A 17,718-nucleotide genomic window follows, 5' to 3' on the forward strand; every position below is an offset into this window, starting at 1 on the left:
CTGTACTCGCCTGCTCTTTATTACTATCACAAAATACCCGAGGCTGGGAAACTTTGTAAACTGAGAGTTTCTTTGGTTCTCAGTTGTGGAAGTTCAACGCTGAGGGCCCATGTTGAGTGGACACCTTGCTGGTGAAGCCTCAGGATGGTGCAGGGCATCTGTGGAACATGCCAAGAGATGAGGTGGGCGTGTGTGCATGTGCGTGTGTGCATGTGTGTGTGTGTGCGTGTGCGTGTGTGTGTGTCCCAGTCTCTCTCCCTTTTCTCATAGAGCTACCAGTGCTCTGCTGGAGCTCCACCTTGATGACATTGTTTCACCCTAACCTCCTCAAAGGCCGCTCTCCCGACCCCGCAGATGAAGTTTCTGTCCTCTTTAAACCGCACAGTTCCAGCCCTGTTCCGGCTCCTGAGCCCTGGTGGCCTGCTCAGACACAGCATGGTCATGGCCTTGAAGACTCAGAATGACTCCCTCCTCTTCCTCCTCCTCCCCTCTCTCCTCCTGCCCTCTCCTTCCACACTCTCCTCTCCTTTCTAGTCCCACCTTGTGTTTCGTGCAGTCTTGTCTCTGAACACAAGACGCCTAGCTCATCTGGTGTTCTGCTGAGGAAGTAACGATTTCATTGCCAGGGGAAAAAAGTGATGTTGGACTTGAATTTTGTGCTGTCGTGCTGTCTGGATGATTTAGAGATTTTCGAGGCAACGAGAGTGCGCCTGGTTGTCACCGTTTGCTGGTTTTGTAGCCCAGCCTCGGTGTGTGACCCGTCCTTCACACCTCGGAGCGCAGGGGCTGAGACGGGGCAGGCGTGGAGCCCAGCAGAGAGTGGGGAGCACCACGGGGCCACAGTGTGGAGGAGCGGCCTGGAGGCGCCAAGGCCGTGTTCTGGGGCCGCCTCCAGCAGGTGGGAGGGCAGGGTGGAGGTATGGGTGTCGGCAGTAGGATAGACTGCTTCCCCATGTACGCGTGCACACGCACATACCTCAGTCATAAACCATGACAGGTGCACATGCTAAGTAATGCACAATGGACTGAGGAGTGTGCTAAGACAGACTCCTTCCCACTCAGTGGCCTCCAGATACTGTATGCCCACACATTGTGTCTACACAGATACCCTGTGCACCCATTGTGTCTACAGGAATACCTTATGCGCACATTGTGTCTGCACACATGCTCTGTACACACATTGTATCTACACGCATACTCTATACACACATTGTGTCTACACACATGCTCTGTACACACATTGTATTTACATGAATACCTTATGCACACACACAAATGCTCTGTACACACATTGCATCTATGTGAATACCCTATGCACACATTGTATCTACACGAATACCCTGTGCACACATTGTATCTATATGAAGCAATGTTGCCTTGCTGTCTTCATCAACAATGTGTCTCGGAGCCGATTCTAAGTATCGCATCATAGCCACCCACACTCTCAGTGGTGGAAGAGCCACACCGCCACAGAGGTGCCTACAGATGCACCTTGAGGTGGCTTTTGTTCTTTTTGCTCTTTTAGACCCAGTGGCATAGGACCTGCTCCCCGAGCCTGCTTTTGCGCATATAGCCATGGATATCTCTGGAGCAAATGCCTAGAGGTGGAGATATTTGGTCAGAGGGTTTGTGCATTTTGTTACTTAATTTTAATTTTATGTATATATGGATGGATGGATTGAACCCCGAGCCTTCACACTGAGCTTCTCCAGCCTTTGTTTTGTGTCTTGAGCAGGATCCTGCTAAGTCACTAAGTTTCCCAGGCTGGGCTCAAACTCACAATCCTCCTGTCTCAGCCTCCCAGGATGCTGGGGTTACAGGCATGCACCACCACGCCTGGTCAGTTTGTGCATTTCAAATTTGCTAGTTGCTGCTGTCTTGTCTACCACATAGACTGCACTAATTTACAATCTTATAAATAATGTGTAGGAGAGTTTATTTCATGAAACCCTAAGCAGACTTTTTGATTTTTCTAGACAATTTATTTAAAAAGGTGGCTGAAGCTGGGCACCATTTCTTCTGTTTTAAAATCCCAATTGCATTTCTTACTGCAATTTTTTGCCTATCTATATGTTTTCAACTAGGTTGTTAGTTTTTTCTTATTAATTCATAAAAGCTCTTTATATATTAAACCTGTTAGCTTTTTATTTTCCTTTCTATGGGTGGTGAGTATTTCCTCCTCCAATTTCTCATTTAAAAAAGTTTATTCCTGCTATTGATGCCATTCAGAATGATTCTGTTAAACTGGATGTGGTGTCACACACCTGTAATCCCTGTACTCTGGAGGCTGAAGCAGGAGGATCGCTGCCAATTCAAGGCCAGCCTAAACTACACAGTGAAACCTTGTCTGAAAAAAATAGCATAATTTTTTCTTTTTGCCAACCAGGTTTGTATTTTAGATTTACAGATATATTCCCAAAAGCTGAACTAAAGTGGCGAGAAAGAGACATATTTAAAGGAGATTCTTTTTGGGGGGGTGGAGCAGAAAGGCCACGAGATATGTTTTGAAGCCATGATGATAGATGACTTTGAAGTCCCTTCTAAGAAATGGGTAACAGAAGTTTGAAGTTAAACTTGGGCGCCTTCCACCATGAAGGGACATGAAAGAAGATGTGATGCGTGGAATCCAGGGACCTGGGAGGGGACTCCGGGGAGAACATGCCCCTGCCCATGAGGTTTCCCGGCCCAACCAGCCCTCGCCCGCTGTCTTGGTCCAGCACAGTCCAGGTGTCCGAGCCCCACCGGGGTGGAGCAGCGACTGCCACCGACCTCGTGCCTCCTTCCTAGAGAGGGCCACTCGGTCAGTAAGCGTGGCGAGTGGAATCTCGGCGATCGCGGTGGCAGCGTGTGGCTGGTGAGTGACCTCATCCTTTCCGTCCCCCATTTGTGGTGCAGGGACCACCTGGAGGCCGCCGGACACCGCTGCTTTCTGAGAGATGCCTCTGACTTTGAGAGCCCGGCAGACGTCTCGGACCTCCTCTCTGCACAGCCCTTTGAGGCGGCGCTGGCTCTGCACCTGTACAGGGGCGGCCGGCTCCTGCAAGGTGAGGACACATGCCCGCAGGGGCAGTGGCCAGGGAGCAGTCTGCCCTCAGCACTCCACTGCGTGCCCCGTTCAGCCACTTACCAAGGAGTCTTTTGAGACAGGGTCTCGCTATGTAGTCCAGGCTGGCCCTGAACTCTTGGCAATCCGCCTGCCTCAGCTTCCCGAGTGCTGGAATTACAGGCATGCACCACCACTCCCAGCAATAACCGAGCAATTTCTGCTGAGCAGTTTTCTAAAATGTGGTGACTGCCAGTCCAGACTGGATGGAAATGGAAGTTGGTTTTGCTGTATGAAGTGCATGATTCTGAATTAGCACATGTGAAAGGCTTTGATTCAATGTATTAATGATTGAAGAAACTGCTAAGACTGCTAGTTGTAGGCTAGTAAGACCTGCTAGTTGTTTAGTAAAGAGTATCGTGGTAAGATGACTAGGTGAGCTGAGAAGCTGATTAGCATTTGCTGGGACAGCGAGCCCTCCGCTTGTCCTCCCTTTCCGAGGGGCGGAGCAACGCATCTCTCCCTGGCCCGGAGCTGCGGTTGCTGATGTCACTGCCAGGTATGAGCTCTTACCGAGGGGCAAAGGCCAAGCTCAGTCAGCAGCTCGCCCTCCCAGCCTGGTGTCACCCTGGGGACCCTGACCCTGCTTTGGACAGGATGCACTAAGGCCCTCATTTTCTCTTCTTTCCTCCCTGGGCTGTCGTGGGCCGGGATATTTGTGTCTGTCCTCCTGAGGTCTGCCTGGCTCCCTGACACAGCTGCCTCCATGCCAGCAGGAAGCAGGATGGACACTCTGTCGTGCTCAAGCCGCAGTGGGCTTCCATGGGCATGAATGAGGCGGCGTGCTAAGGGTGTCTTGGGGCAGTGATATTTTGGAGGCTGGCCTGTCACTGTGTAGGATCACGTACGGTTGTCATCGTGCTAGGATCATACTTCAGCCCCAAACCTGTGCCTTCTGGAGCGTTAGCGGTGCCCTGGCTGAAGGACGCTGTGTCCACGCCACTGTACTTGCCTCCTGTGCCGTGGGAGGGTGAGCCCCTGGCCACTCCTTTGCCTCTGGCACCTCCCCTAGTGTGCTCCTTCCTGACGTTCAGAGGTGACGCAGGCACGCGCCAAGACGAGCGGCCACAGGACACAGTGGGGGATCAGAGCACTCCCACCCCCTTGACTCACTCACCTCCCCAGAGGCGACTGCAGTGACCACGCTGTCCTGCCTGTGCGCTCCCGGAAATCCTCTCCAGGTGCCTACTTCCTTCCTGCTCCTGCCCAGCCAGTCACCCCCAACTCAGCGCCTACAGAGGGTGCTTGTTCTGAAGCGACAGGCCTGCTGGGGCGTCTGCTGGCTCCCACGGCTCCCGGCGGGAGGCCTGTCTCCTCCCCACCTGGCCTCTCCATGCTCGCTTGAGTGACCCGGATGTGGTGCCAGCCTCCCCAGAGAGAACAGGGCAGGGGGAACCGGAAGCCACTGTGCCTCCTGACCCAGCCTCAGCAGAGCCACAGTGTGAGCCCAGGGCTTCCTGGTGGTTACCGGGCAGGGCTGAGGGTGAGGAGGTCCGCCCTGCACGTCCTGCACGGAGGCATAGCACAGATGCTCAGCTTCTCGCTCTCATTGCCCACCACCCGGGCACTTTTCTCATAGGTGTCACTTGCAAGCACCGTAACTGCAGCTGCAATGGACAGACGTTCATCATCGCTGATTTTCCACATCAGCCATGGCGATGATCGTCTTCGAACAGACGTCTTAGCACGCGGGGTGGGCTAGGAGGTCTGCTTCCGTATTTTGTGACCCAGGCTGAACCATCCAAACTCACTGTGTTCTGGAAGAGAGGAAGAGATTTTGGAAGTATTATTCCCAGGGAGTTCTTTTCTGAGAGCAAGCAGGGACTCCAGGTTCCCTTGTAAGTGTGTAGGACCCGGAGCCTGAGATTCAGCCCGGATGTGAGCGAAGCAGACAGTAGCTTTCCTCCTGAGCCGAGCTGGTGCTGTGCCCTCCCCAGCCCCACAAGAGCTTCAGTTTGTGGCCCAGGTGTGAATGTTTGAGGCCATGCGCTTCCTCCCTGAGGTGGGCTTCCACTGACCACAAGGTGCAGTGTTCTCATTTTTTTCAAAACAGTTTACATGGCTCAGGGATGATGGAGCCGTTTCCCCACGGACGTCAGCTCTTTCCCGATCCCAAAGCCTCCTCTGCCTCGCTCTCTGGAAGTGTCTGAGCGGGAAGGTCCCTTTTCTGGAACCTCGGGACCGGAGTGACTTTGGTTTGGGGTTCTTGTGATTTCAGAGTACCCGCATGCACACAATGACATGCCCGGGATGGGTCCCCAGTCTCAGTACAAACTTCCTTTGGGTTTTGTAAGCACTTGTCACCCACGTGGCCTGAGGCAACAGCCCGAAGTACCTGGGTGCCCCTGCCTTTGCCAGTCGCCTGTTGTGTGAGGTCAGGGGTGGAATTTTCTGCCTGTGGCTGTGTCAGTTTCCAATTTTGGAGCCTTTCCCACTTCAGATTTTCAGATTAGGCCTGCTCAGCTGTGGTGCTGTAAGAATGCACCACACACCTGCGGCCCAGGCCCAAGCGCTCTTCACTGTGACAGGGTCAAGTCGCCGTCTGTCTGGAAGGTCACTGCAGTTCGTGCCTGGCCTGTCCCCTCCCTCAGGCCAAGTGGCTGGGTTTTTCCCATTTTCTCCTTCAGACTTCAGTTCTCCTCAGTGTTCCATTCCTGGCCTCTGTTTCAGAGAAGCGCAGACACCTGAAGTCAGGTTTGCTTCTCCTGAGGGATGGGGGAGGAAGTCTCCCCGGAAGGCAGCCCTTGCAGGGAGGAAATGGATTCTGCCCTCAGCCTCACAGACTCCAGAACCCAAGGCCTACTCCCCGCCGCCACAGCTGTGCTCCGCTTCTCTCCACCCCTTTACCCCTAGCTCCTCTTCCTGGGTGGGCGTCAGCTCCCTTGGTTCCTGCGCTTCGGCTTTTTGAGTCAGATTCCAAGCTGTAGGATGTGTGGGAAGCACTGTCCGAAAGGCGCCATGCTGGGCAGGCGCTGAGAAGCCTCGAGAGCGACCCCCAGTCCGAGGCCAGAGGGCTGCAGACGCCCCGCCAGCCTGCGGCACCACTGCCCTCCAGGGGACTCGGGGCTGCAGGGGAATCCTTCACTTCCCCCGGCGCGCCTCGCCACAGTCTCCCCACCGAGCCCAGCTGTGCCCGGGCGGGCTCTTCATGTCTGTGGTGTTTGGGGGCCGTGAGGGGTCCCGGGCGACAGGAGGTGCAGGGCCGAGTTTACATCGGCGACACCAGCTGCCCTGCGGAGGACCGGAAGGGACAAAGCCAGCAGGCCCTGCACCGCGCACACAGCTGGCTGCCCTGGCGGGTGGGCGAGCTGCTGCCCTGCGGACTCCGCTTCCTAACCTGGTCGTGTTGCAGGTCATGGGATCCCTTTCGGGGTCATCTTCGGGGGCACTGATGTAAATGAGGACACCGGCCAGGAAGAGAAGAAAGAAGTCATGGGGAAAGTTCTCGAGGAAGCCAGGTAAGACCCCCAGGGACATCCTGGGTCAGACCCTGGTCTCACTCGGTACAAACTGCACTCATCAAAATTAAAGTGGAGAAGAAACACCACAGAACAACAATGACGAAAAGAGGCCATTGTTATGATTTGGGGATGAACTGAAGTGGGATGAAGGCCAGTCTTCGGGGAGGCTTACATCCACCACCTAAACCCGTCCCGGGCCGCTTCCCCCTTTGGCACAGTTTTATTTTGCCAGGTGCTGTCATTGTGAGCAGGTTGTGTGTGGCTCCCAGTGGCCCGGGTAAGCGTCCTTGGCAGCGAGACAGTGCCGTCTCTCCAGGAGAACAGTGCAGGCCAACTGCGGCTTCCTCAGCCCTCAGCTTGGGACCCAGCTTCTCAAAGCTTTGGCCGCAGTGTTCCGGATCTGTAGACCCTTTCTGAGTGGGGTCACAGCTGGCTTTCTTTTCCTTCCTTCTTTCTTTTGTTTCTCTTTGGGCTTTGGGACAGGATCTTGCTATGTGGCTCACGCTGCCCTTAGAACCGACTACATAGCCAGAGTGGCCTCCCCCGTGGTAATCCTCCTGCCTCAGCCTCCCAGCTGCTGGCTTTCAAAACTGAGCCTGTCTGCTGTGATGTGCGCTCCCAGCCACCCTGGGCCCCAGCTGCTGTCTGTAGCCGTCCCTGAGGGCCCTCAGGAGGCTGGGCTGTGATTCCCCATGTGCCCCCACCTAGTTCTCAGCCCTGGGAGGGGCATCACCAGCCCCCGCTGACAGCAGCTTCTGAGTTGGCTCCCGCTTCTGTCGCGCCCCATGGACAGGAGGCGCTGGTTTGCCCGGGTCTTCACCGGGAGTCCCAACCGGCAGACCAAGCCCAAGCAGAAGCCTTGCGCTGAGTTCCAGGTGACCACGCTGAACTTCAAAAGACAGGAGGTTCTGGTCAGGGTGGCGAGGATGTCCCCTCCCTGGTAACCCTGGAAAGAGCAGCAGGTGGCGAGTGTTGCTCTCCCTTCTGTCGCCCCCTTGGCCCTGTCTGCCTGTGAGCTGCCCTCGGCCCAGTGCAGGGACCTGCGTCCCTGTTTGCAGGCAGAGCCCTGCCCACCGCTGCACTCAGGGAAGCCAGTCAGGATCCAGGCATTAAACTGGTCTGACTTTGTCTGCAGGCAAAGCAGGCCCAGAAAACCACCGTAGCAGCACAGCATTCGGGAGCAAACTGGAAGTCTCGGTGGGAAAAACCACTCCATGTTCTCTGCCTAACAAATGCAATAATAAGAATTAAAAAGATGATAGCAGCAGTCCCCACCCTCTAAGACAAAAGCCTATAAAAATTGTGAAAGAAGAGGGAATTGAATTGAAAGAGTAATGCTCGTGTGTTCACTGATGAGAGATCGGTGGGGACCAGGAGGCTTCGGGGGACCCCAGGCGGTGGAGGGGTCTGTGCCCTTTGACCCTCGGGTCTCCTCTGGGTACGAATGGGCCCAGATTCAGAGTCTGCAGAGAGCCGTGCAGGCACAGGGAAGCCTCCTTACTACTGGGAGGCTTTGTATCACTGAAAGCAAAACAAGAGCAAGAAACTGCTCTTTAACCCAACAGATCCCCAGCCATCGGCTTGCTGTGGCTCAGCTGTCGTCTCCTCCCTGCTGAGCAGCCTGGCGGGGGCTGTGGAGGTCCTGTGAGGGTCCTGTCACGAGGTCACTGCCTGCTCTCGGCTGGGGCGCCAGGTCCCCACTGACCCATGGTTCCTGCTCCGCAGCCTGGATGTGGGTGTGGCCCCAAGGCCAGGGTGATGGATACTCGCTGGTCTGAGGCCTTCTGGACACCACTTCAGTGGACACACAATGTGGCAGACACAGACACGTATTGTCCTTGCACGAGCGTGTGTGCATGCGTGTGTGTGTGTGTGTGTGTGTGTGTGTGTGTGTCACAGCAGACAGGCATAGAAGCACTTCAGGGTTGCCAGCAAAAGGTGATCTGTCATTACAGGTTTTCTTAAAAGGTTTTTATACCCCAAAAATGTATTACCTTTAGATTCCTGTGATTCATAATGGAGGCTTATAGAGGAGAAATAATTCTGCGTACCAGAGCCATATTGAATGAATCCCGCACACGGTGTTATCATTAGTGTTATTCATTGCATTGTTATTAGCACAGGTATTGGTTTTTGTTTGTGGGGTATTGATTGTGGTTAGCAGGCAGGAAAGCTGCGTGAATCATAGATTTCTTGTCCAACACTATACAGGGCAATGTTTTCTATAAAACAAAGTATTAAATTTATCTAGCTCTGTGATGAATATTTCATTTTTAATCGAATACTTTTAAATCATTGGATTTTTATAGGGTATAACTTGAACTTTTTAATATTCAAAAGGTTTTTTCCTATATAGTGTAGTATTCAAACTTAATTTAGCATCAGCCTTTCAGCTTATAGGTATTATAATACGTATTTGATAATTGTGAATATCAACATTAAATAAAGAGCACTTGAAATTTGAGGAGATTGGTTTGTGAAGGGTCATCCAGGTGCATATTGAAAGAAACGTAATAGTTTTAGACAAACGAACAAACAAGAGCACAAAATGAAGTGCCTCAAAAATAGTTTCCCGGTTAGGAAATACGTAGCACGTTAGGTTAAACTATGCATATTTGCTGCTTTGCAGGTTAGAAATAGCTGAATATTGGTAATTTCATGTGGTTGTGAGCTACAGTTTTACTAAAGATTGTGATTTGTTTTGTTTTGTTTTTTGAGACAGGGTCTCTGTGTAGTTCCGGCTGGCCTGGAACTCGCGGCCGTCCTCCTGCCGCGGCCTCCTGAGTGCTGTGCCACCATACTCAGATTACCAAAGATGATTCTGACAAGCAGAATCACATATGAAAGTGAATAAACCTAGTTTGAAGTGGCAATGCATTGCAACAGTGCCAAAGCCATGGTTTTGTAATTTCCTCTCATCCCGGGCTTGGGGCTAGGACCCCTTGACCTGTCCGCCCTTGGGCAGAATCGTGTGGCCTGGATTAAGCCACGTGTGTCTGGTTCACTCCAGTCCCCCTTGTCCTTTCACTCAAGTGGCCTTCCTGACAAACGCCCTTCAGTACTCTCGTCCTGAAGCCTGGGGTCTCCGCAGGGACAGCAGTGACCACACACACACACACACACACACACACACACACACACCACTGCCCATCTGTCCGTGCCCCTCCCTCCTGTCACCTCCTGGGCTGGCCTGGGTTTCCCACCCTCTCCTCTCCTCCCTGCCCCTCCCCTTCCCCTGCTTGGCTCTGTTAGAGGTGAAGTCAGAGCTTTGTCCCTCTGCTGTCCTCTGATCTGGATGGGTCCTGCCGGCTGCTAGATGCCTGGTACTGCCATTGGGCTGGGGATAGAGCCATGGACACAGCCATGTCCCAGCTCCAGAGAGCTGCCCTTCCCACGGGAAGCCCAGGAACCGGGTTGTCACATTTGTCAGTTTAGCTTGTTGCAAATGCATCCCTGGGCCCATCCCTGAGCGTTAGCTACAGATTAGTCTGGGGGCAAGATGCATGGTTTTGTGTCATTGACACGCTGTGTGGCAGCGCCTCTCCTTTTGGGGGCTTGAGATTTTCCTCTGGCAAGTTTGAGGCTGTGAGTGGTGCATTTGCTGGCCTGCGGGTGTCTGATGCTTGCCCAAGTCCGGCAGTGGCATCAGTTCCCGTGGGGAGATAGTAGCAGAAAGCATCTCTTGGGTGTTAGCGCTGGCCAGGAGCTGCAGCGAGCAGCGTTACTGACCTGTCCGGTTCTGAAGCTCCCCAGTTCCCTGTGCTCCCTGAGCTGCTCTCCTTTAGCAGGTGTTACTTAGATTCTGTGCTTCCAGGTCACGCTCCCTCCTTGAGTGGTTCTTTCCCTGCAGTGATTATTCCTGCAATATTTGCCTAATGGTGAATTTCCTGTTGGCACTGTACCTTCTCCATTTGAGAACTAGAATTCCACCATGATGAGGAGTTGCCCCTTTGACCCAACTTACGTATTCCATGATTTATTCATAGCAACATGGACTCATACATCCTGTCTTAGTTACTTGCTTGTTACTGTGACACAATACCTAAGTTAAGGGAGGAGTTAAGGGAGGACAGGTTTATTTTGGCTCACAGTGTGTAGAGGTTTCAGTCCACAGTCAGCTGGCTCCGATGCAGGGTAGCATGGCAGAGGAGCTGGTGGAGGAGAAACAGTCCATGGCAGGGTTGCGGGAAGCAAGGAGAGATCCAGGGAGGAGGAGAGAGATGGACCCTGCCAGGCCATGCCCCAGTGCCCACCTCCTCCAACCAGCTCCACCCCCAACATCACACTCAGCTACAGACCCAGGGGTGGACTAATCCTCTCTTAGCGTGTCCTCCTAATGAGTGCCACACCCCATGACCCAATCACAGCCCCAAAGCCCCACCTATGAAGCTCTGGGGGGCCATCTAGATGCGAACCCTACCAGATCTTTATTTCACTTCCTTCTATGGATAGCCCATTCCTGGTACCCACTCTGGTATTCAGTTGTCCCGAATTTGGCCCCTGGGTATGCCTGACTTGGTGCTTGGGTCCTGCCATCCTGGATCTTCTTTTTGAGCACATTGCTACTTCCTGGCACTGTAAGATGTCCCTGGTTTATCCAGCTACACCTTATCCTGCTTCTACAAACATCCACTTCTCAAAGGATGTCTTGTTCCTTCTGGAGAATGTTTTTCAGAAACCAAGATCTATGCTCCTTGCTCATGGGCATCATTTATTCGAGGCTCTCCTAGCAAGGGATCTTGGGAACGTGGACACATAATCTGCACATCAGGTCTCTGTGGATCTGGGGAGCGTGGTCCTCACGTTGCACTTGCTAAGCTGAAGCTTGGTTTCAGGCACCTAAGAGAGGAGGGAAGGATGTTAGAGGATGTGCAGGGTGTGGGTGTTGGGAGCTGTAAAGTGGGGAATATTTCAGCACACTGGTGCTACTAACCCCTTGGGAGCTTGAAGTCCCTCAGGATCCCTTAGAGACATGGGGTCAGGTGGCAGGGGGTGGCGGAGACCCAGTGCCCAGGGATGGATAGAACCACATCTTGGGGACCATGCAAAGGCATGTCAAGGGGAAAGGAGAGGCCATCTGTATCCCATGCTACCAACAGGGCATGTGTGACAGGTGGGCTGGAACCATTGGGGCCCTCAACACAGAGGTCACCGTGACCTTAGCCAGAGCACATTCTCCTGGTAGCTTAAGGGGAAACATTTAAATGGGCTCTTGGTCTTATATTATCAACTCTACTGCATCTTTGCAGTGTCCTTCTTTTTATGCTTTTTATTTTCAATACTGTCTTAATTATTAGACTTTGAATGTTATGGTATCTAATACAAGTCCCATCTCTGAATTCTTCTATCAGAAGTTTTTGGGAGTTTGTTACCTCATTACACACATGAACTTTTTTGTTTGTTTTGTTTTGTTTTTTGAAACAGGCTCTCACTATGTAATTCAGGCTGGCTTTAAACTCACTGTGTAGCCCAGGCTGGCCTCAAACTCATGGAGATCCTCCTATCTCAGCCTCCCAAGTGTTGTGATTACAGGCGTGTGCCACCACGCCCGGCTCCACATATGAACTTTATTATTATTTTGTCAACTTCCAATGGAAATTCAATTGTGGATTTTGCTTGAAATGTTACTGGGTTTCTCATCCAATTTGATGAAAAGGAATATCTTTGTACTATTCCTATGTAGGGATGTGCTGTACATTTCCTGCTAATCTTCCTGCACTTATGACAATCACATACTGAATAAGTAGATCACCTTCACGCTACTTTGGCACTCTGCGGATTTGCTACAGAGCCCCTTGTACTGAGGTGCAGAGGGCAGTCACTGGTGGTGCCCTCAGCAGATCGGGTGCATGGCCCAGCCTTCCTTTGTGAAGCGCACAGCTGGGTCACCTTCTCTGGGTGCTGAGGGTGGATGGAGGAGGTCCTTGCTTCTCTCTGTCATGGTCACTTTTCTTTTTCCTAAGACGAAATACCCAACACTCACAACTTAAAGGAGGAGCTCATTTTGGCTTATGATAGTTGGCTGGCCTCAAGCAGGGCCCCTGCTGGGAAGGCCTGGTGGAGGAGCACTGCTCACCTCATGGAGGACAGGAAGCAGAGAAAGGAGAGGAGCCAGGAAGGGAGACGACCCTTCCAAGCCACACCCCAGAGACCCGCCTCTTCCAACACTTAAGCCACCTGTAGACCTCACAATCCAAGCACCTTTTAAAAACCTTGCCTCTGAGCCCATGAGGTTTTGGGGAACACCCAGATAAAAAAACCATAACATTCCCCTGCATCTTGCTTTCTGTTTTTCAAAACTTTGTCCCAACTTCTCTGACCTGACATTGAAGAAACAAGAAAGCTAGGAAGTTTCGAGGGCCATTTGGTTCACTTCTGGCACATACTTCTTTTTGTGATGTGAACAGAGATTAAACCTAATGGTCAGTGACCACGAGTAATAAAGATCGACTGCACCTTAAATTCAGTGTCTTACCTTGTCTCTCCTAATTTGTTCCAAAGAACAGCTCCGTTCATTGAATCCTGGCCTAACTGTTTCCATTATTTTTGTTCATTTCCCAGGTTTGCTGTCACATTCACAGACTCCATGAAGGGGATGGTGCTGAAGCAGTGGGTATGTGTTCCTCTGCATTCTGTTCCACTGGTGCTGGTGCTGAGGGAGTCGCAGAGCTGCGGAATGGAAAGACAGCCTTGTTAGCCCCAGGGTGCTCATGTTGACACTGCCACATAGTTCCCTTGCACTGATTTGTTTTTCTGTGTAGATACTCTTAAAACTTCACTAATTTTTAAAATATTGTCATCGAATGACAAAAAGAGCCCAAAGCAAAACTTTTAATGTTCTGTTGGTTTGCCTTTTATGTTCTTGGATTGGGAGATTCACAGGCCGAACTATAGTTGCTGCAGCAGCCTTGCTACCAGAGAGTAATCAGATATTAGGAGGCAGAGGTGATTTCTTAGGTCAGACTGTTGACTGGAGGAGTGTTACAGAGCCAGGACTTGGTAGATCTGAAGTTTAATTCTCTTATACACTTTTTTACCTTTAAAAATCTTGGCACATATTAGATATACACATGATCAGATTCATCATAGAGACTTTGTACCTGTACAAGATAAATCTTGATTCTTTTTTCCCCATTCCCCTCCCCTCCGTTCAGCCCCCCTTCCCCTCCTTATTTACAAAAGTTGTTTCCATTTTTTCCCTTCATTTCTTTTTTCTTGTCCCCCCTCCCCCCACCTTGTTCTCCTTCTCATTTGAACATTTTCTTCCCATTTCCCAATATCTATTGTACATTTTGGTCCTTATTAACACTTTCAGTTTCTCACACCAGAGAAACAATGCAGTATCTACACATGTGTGTCCTATTTATTTCACTTAAGTGTATGGTCTCAAGGTGCATCCATTCAGCTAGAAATGTCTCAAGCTTATCCTTCTTTACGGCAGAGTAGTACTACATTGTATAAAAATCCACATCTTCATTATCCATTCACCAGTTGATAGACATTTGAGCTGTTTCCAAGATTTAGCTATTACAGACTGTGCCACTATAAACATGGATGTGCATATTTTGCCGTGGTGTGATTCTCTTAATTCTTTCAGCAAAGATACCAAGAAGGGGGATAGCTGGGTCGAGTGAAATCCCTAGTTCTGTTTTTTGAGGTATCTCCACACAGATTTCTACGGTGGTTGCACCAGTCTGCACTCCCACCAACAATGGAGAAGGGCTCCTTTCTCCCCACACCCTGCCAGCATTTGTTATTGGTTGATTTCTTGATAGCAGCCATCCTTTCTGGAGAGACATGGAATCTCAGTGTTGTTTTAATTTGCATCTCTCGAATGACCAGTGATGTTTTTTCATATATTTATGTGCCATTAGTACTTCTTTGTCTGAGAAATGTCTGTTCATTTCAGATGCCCATGTTTTGGATTGGGTCTTTAAACTTGGGGGATCTGTTTTTTTCTTGAGTTCTTTATATATTCTAGATATTAGTCCTTTGTGTGAAGAACAGATGGCAAAATTTTTTCTCACACTGTGGTTTGTCTCTTCACTCAGTTGGTGGTTTCTTTTGCTGAGCAAAAGCTTTTTAAAAAGATGAGATCCCAGTTGTTGATACTTTGTGATATTTCCTATGTTATCAGGGTTTTGTTCATAAAGTCTTTGCCTACACCAATGTCTTCTAGAGTTCTATCTATTCTGTCTTCCAGAAAATTTAGTGGTTCCATTTTAATATGTAGATCCTTGATCCATTTCGGTTTAGTACATGGTGAAAGATATGGGTTTAGTTTTAATCTTCAGCATATGGAAAGCCAGTTTTTCCAGCAGCATTTATTAAAGAGGCTGTCTTTCTCACAGTGAAGGTGTTTGGGTCTTTTATCAAAGATAAGGTGGCTGAGTATGTTTGGAGTTGTTTCTGTATCTCTTAATCTGCTCCACTAATTCTCAGGTCTGTTTTGTTGTTGTTGTTGTTGTTGTTGTTGTTGTTTCCAGTACCATGCTGTTTTTATCACAGTAGCTTTTTAGTATAACTTCAAGCCTGGGATTGTGATGCTCCTTGCCTTGCCTTTGTTGCCCAGAATTGCCTTTGCTCTTCTAGGTCTCTTCTGGTTCCAAATGAATTTAAGGATTATTTTCTTTAACTTTATGAGATATGCTATTGGTATTTTCATTGGGATTGCATTAAATCTGTATAGCAGCTTTGGAAGTATGGCTATTTTCATGATATTGGTTCTTCCTACCCAAGAACAAGTGATACCTTTCCATTTTCTGATATCCTCTTCAATCTCCTTTTTCAGAGCACTGTAGTTTTCAACGTAAAGGTCTTTTACTTCCTTCATTAGGTCGATTCCTAGGTATTTAATTTATTTTGGGTGCTACTGTGAAAGGGGTTGTTTCCCTAATTTGTCTCTCAGTGAGTCTGTTATTTGTGTAGAGGAATGCTACTGATTTTTGATTGTTGACTTTGTATCCAACCACCCTACTCAATTTCTAGAAGTCTTTTGGTGTAGTTTTTGGGGTCTATGTAGAGTATCATGTCATCCTCAAATAATGATAATTTAACTTCTTTCCTTCCTATTCTTATTCTTTTATTTCTTTCTCTTGTCTAATTGCTCTGGCTAATGTTTCCAGAACTATATTGAATAAGAGTGGTGATAGTGGACGTCTTTGCCTTGTTCCTGATTTTAGAGTGAAAGCTTTCAGTTTCTGTCCATTTAGTATGATGTTAGCTTCTGGTTTGTCATAGATGGCTTTTATCAGATTGAGATAAAGACCATGTATTCTAATTTTCTGTAGGGTTTTTTTTTTTTTTATCATTAATGGGTGTTAGGCTCTGTCAGACACTTTTTCTGCATCTATTGAGATGATCATATGGTTTCTGTCCTTGGCTCTGTTAATATAGTGTATAACATTTATTGATTTGCATATGTTGAAGCATCCCTGCATCCCTGGGATGAATCTAACTTGGTCAGGGTGTATAATCTTCTTGATGATTTGCTGCATTCTGTTTACCAGTATCTTGTTGAGGATTTTTGCATCTATATTCATTAGGGAGATTGGCCTGTAGTTCTCTCTTTTCGTTGGATCCTTCTCTGATTTTGGTATCAGGGTAATGCTTGCTTCCAGGAATGAATTTGGGAGTGTTGCTTCCTTTTCAATTCCTGTAAAGAGTTTGAAAAGTAGCAGCATTAGGGTTTTCTCTAAATTTCTTATAGAATTTAGCAGTGAATCCATCAGGGCCAGGGCTTTTCTTTGTTTGTAGGTTTTTAATTACATCTTCAATTTCACTGATACTGGTTTATTTAGAATTTTTATATCTTCTTGATTCGGCTTTGGTAATTCATATGTATCTAGGAATCTGTCTATTTCTCCTGTGTTTTCCATCTTATTAGAATACAGGTTCTCAAAATAGGTATTGATCTGGATTTCTGCAGAATCTGTTGTGATTTCACCCTTTTCATTCCTAATTGCGTGGGTTTGAGTCTTTTCTTTCCTTTTTAAAAAATTTTTTGGTACGAGGGATAAAATTCAGGACCTTGTGCTTGCGAGGCAGGAGGCAGTACCACTGAGCTAAATCCCTGGCCCTCTTTCCTTTTTTGATAAGGTTGGCCAAGGCTTTGTCAATTTTATTTACTCTTCCAATCTTCTATTGATTGATTCTTCATATTGTTTTCTTAGCCTCCATTGCATTAATTTCTGCTCTGATCTTTATAATTTCCTCCTTCGAATGAGCTTTATGCTTGACTTGCTCTTCTTTTTCTAGAAGCTTGAGGTTCAACATTTGGTTGTTTATTTGAGCTTGTTCTATTTTTCTGATATGAGAATTCACCACTATAAATTTCACTTGTAGGACTGCTTTCATTGCGTCCTGTAAGTTTTGGTATGTTGTTTAATTATAGAAACTGTCTAATTTCTTCTTTAATTACATCTGCGATCCATTGGTTTTTCAGGAGGGTGGTATTTAATTTCCATGTGTTTATGAAGTTCTTGTGGTTTCTTTCACCATTGATTTCCAATTTCATTGCACTATGGTCTAATAATATGCATCTAATACTTTTAATTCCTTTGTATTTACTTAAGCATCTTCTATGAGCTAGTATGTGATCTATTTTGGAGAACATCCCATGTGCAGCTGAGAAGAATGTGTATTCTGATGTTGTGGGGTGGAATACTCTGTAAACATCTATTCAGTCCATTTGTTCAAAAGTTTGATTCAGTTCTGATATTTCTTTGTTGATTTTTTTGTCCAGTTGATCTGTCTATTTATGAAAGTGTGGTATTGAGGTCCCCCACTACAATTGTATTAGTGCTTATTTGATTTTTCATGTCTGTTAATATTTGTTTTATATAGTTGGGTGTGCTGGTATTTGGTGCATATATATTTAAGATTGTTATCTTTCCTCTTGGATTGCTCCCTTTACCAGGATGCAGTGACCTTCTTTGTCTTAATCAGTCTTGGCTTGAAATCCATTTTGTCTGCAGATAGATCACCTACTCCTGCTTTTTTTCTGGGTTCTTGTCACATAGCATATCATTTTCTATCCTTTGACTTTCAGCCTATGAATTTATTTTTGAATTATATGTGTTTCTTGTATGTATCATATTGTTGGATCTTGCTTCTTGATCCATTTTGCTAGTCTGTTTCTTTTAATTGGTGAAT

At 48.3% G+C, this 17,718-nt stretch overlaps 1 protein-coding gene across 14 annotated transcripts in view; it reads left to right on the plus strand.

The window, feature by feature from the left end:
• Glt1d1 (glycosyltransferase 1 domain containing 1) overlaps positions 1-17,718 on the plus strand; it is a 75,025-nt gene that overhangs the window by 9,791 nt on the left and 47,516 nt on the right. For 13 of the 14 annotated variants that reach the window (XM_013071852.3, XM_087198327.1, XM_087198326.1 and 10 more), the window contains 3 exons: positions 2,896-3,044; positions 6,456-6,561; positions 13,126-13,177. In XM_013071852.3, coding sequence (XP_012927306.1) covers positions 2,896-3,044; positions 6,456-6,561; positions 13,126-13,177 — 307 coding nt within the window. Of the gene's footprint in view, positions 1-83; positions 183-2,895; positions 3,045-6,455; positions 6,562-13,125; positions 13,178-17,718 lie in introns of all 14 variants that reach the window. The other variant, XM_087198328.1, reaches the window with a different exon arrangement.

Source organism: Heterocephalus glaber, unplaced genomic scaffold, assembly GCF_053883595.1.
Source record: "Heterocephalus glaber isolate CG9 unplaced genomic scaffold, H.glaber_assembly_v1.0 deba00001687, whole genome shotgun sequence".
Lineage (NCBI taxonomy): Eukaryota > Metazoa > Chordata > Mammalia > Rodentia > Bathyergidae > Heterocephalus > Heterocephalus glaber.